At 31.4% G+C, this 2,023-nt stretch overlaps 1 protein-coding gene across 2 annotated transcripts in view; it reads left to right on the top strand.

Annotated features, from left to right (window-relative positions):
* NT5C2 (5'-nucleotidase, cytosolic II) overlaps positions 1 to 2,023 on the top strand; it is a 104,782-nt gene that overhangs the window by 56,264 nt on the left and 46,495 nt on the right. For both annotated transcript variants that reach the window (XM_012661732.1, XM_012661733.1), the window contains one exon: positions 73 to 146. In XM_012661732.1, coding sequence (XP_012517186.1) covers positions 73 to 146 — 74 coding nt within the window. The remainder of the gene's footprint in view (positions 1 to 72; positions 147 to 2,023) is intronic.

Below are 2,023 nucleotides of genomic sequence, written 5' to 3'. Positions count from 1 at the left end.
AAAACTTCATTAAACTTCAAAATTTGTTTTCCAACATTAATTGAGATTAACATTTTTTACTCTCTTGTATAGGGTGTTTGTGAACCGAAGTTTAGCCATGGAGAAAATAAAGTGTTTTGGTTTTGATATGGATTACACCCTTGCTGGTGAGTAGCAATTTCTGGTTGCTTAAGAAATGCTGCTTTGAGTATAACACAATGGGTCTGCAGTAGGCAATTCAATACATACTTGTGGATTTAATTACATATTTGACTTCCAGAAACTCTTATTATCAAGCTGCTTCTGCTGAGATTTGTGAATATTGAAGTTATCAAATATCCTTGAGATTTGCTTCATGAGTTTGTATAGATAGGTAGAATAAGTACTGAATTATATTATTTTTGAGACCCTGATAAGAAACAATATGGTAAAATCATACCTTAATGGATATATTTGGGCATTTTTGACTTTTACTCTATTATACTGTTGTTTAGGGATAAAATTTTGTATCTCTCAGTCTGCCACAAGGTAAATTTTTATCAGCTAAAAATTTTAACATGTTATTAGGACAAATGGACAATGTCATTTTCCATTGAAATGATTGTACACATAATATGTAAAAGGTGTTTTAGAAACTAGAGCTATTGGTTTTGTTCGTTATCACATAGTCCTTAAACACCAGCACTGTGCTATTTTTCCCCTCTTTGAGATGTATTTGAAATAATCAATGTATTAGTCAATGGTTATAACATCTTTTCGGAACTTACTAAGTAAAATATTTTCAGTCTGGTGAAAATGTCATTTAAGAGGTGGTAGGGATGAGGGATAAAGTTGACCACTTGTGCAGGTGTGCATGTGTGTTTGCACACGTGTGTGCAACTGTGACAATCAGAAAATAATCTTTTAGAAATTGTCTCTAAAAATTTTTGTCTTTACACAAAAATCTTAAAATGCATAAAATCACTTATCTTCAGAAAGTATTTATATAAATAGCAGTGTTAGAAAACCAACTTCCATCTCAAATTAAACAAATCTCAATTTGATGTTCAATTTAGACCACAGATGTAAATGAATAATATAAACGTACAAAAGTGAACACATGCAGGTACTTGCCACATAGATGTGGCCATGATTTTTCACCAATATTAAAAATATACATATGTAGCATATTTGATTTGAATTTTTCGTTTCCTTCCATACTCTTTGCCATTCGTTTTTCTATTGCCTTAAAGTTGTTTTTGCAGCATTTTAATTATTTTATATTTTCCTAATTGGATACAGGCACTTTTAGGAGCACTTGTCAGAAAGCATTTGAAAGCACTGTACTTTCTTAGTGTATATCTTGCTATTTGAATGGGGAGAAAAATCTCTCCTTTCAAGAATTTTAGCTCTCAAGGGAAAGGATGGTGAAATGATTTGACAGCTCTAAGAGTTACTACCTTAAGCAGAAACAGAAGTTAATGGGATCAAAAAGTAACAACCTTTTCCCCCTTGATTATTAAGACAGTGCCATTATATTGAAATAGTTCAATTCAATAAGTATTTATTGAGAGTCTGTAATGCACCTGGCACATTTTGTTATTCAGTATTGAGATAATTAGATCTTTCCACAGAATAATGAAAAAATGAACTCTCCTGTGTATTGAAAAAGTCACTGAATCTTAGTCTTTTAACTTTAATGATACCTTATGATTTCTGCTTTTTATTTTCTTTTTTGTGTTTTTGTAACACCACTTCATATTTTAATGCTTTCTCCTAGTCCAGATACTAATATTCTTTGTGTATATATCATAGTAACTGTTAACATTTATTATCTGCTTATTATTTGCCAGGCTCTGTTCCAGGTCGTTTACATAGATATATTGTTTAATACATGGGTTATCTTATTTATGTCTCTTATTTAATATTTATAGAAACCCTACGAGGCAGATACTACTACTACTACCATCTCCACTTACAGATAACGCTGAGACATTAAGCACTTACTTTGTCCGAGGACATTTAGCTATGATATAGCTGAACCAAGAGTCAAACCCTATGCATA

The sequence above is a fragment of the Propithecus coquereli genome, unplaced genomic scaffold (assembly GCF_000956105.1).
Source record: "Propithecus coquereli isolate 6110/MARCELLA unplaced genomic scaffold, Pcoq_1.0 Scaffold73, whole genome shotgun sequence".
Taxonomy (NCBI): Eukaryota; Metazoa; Chordata; class Mammalia; order Primates; family Indriidae; genus Propithecus; species Propithecus coquereli.
The sequence above is the reverse complement of the archived record's forward strand: the minus strand, read 5'-3'. Positions and strand labels throughout refer to the sequence as shown.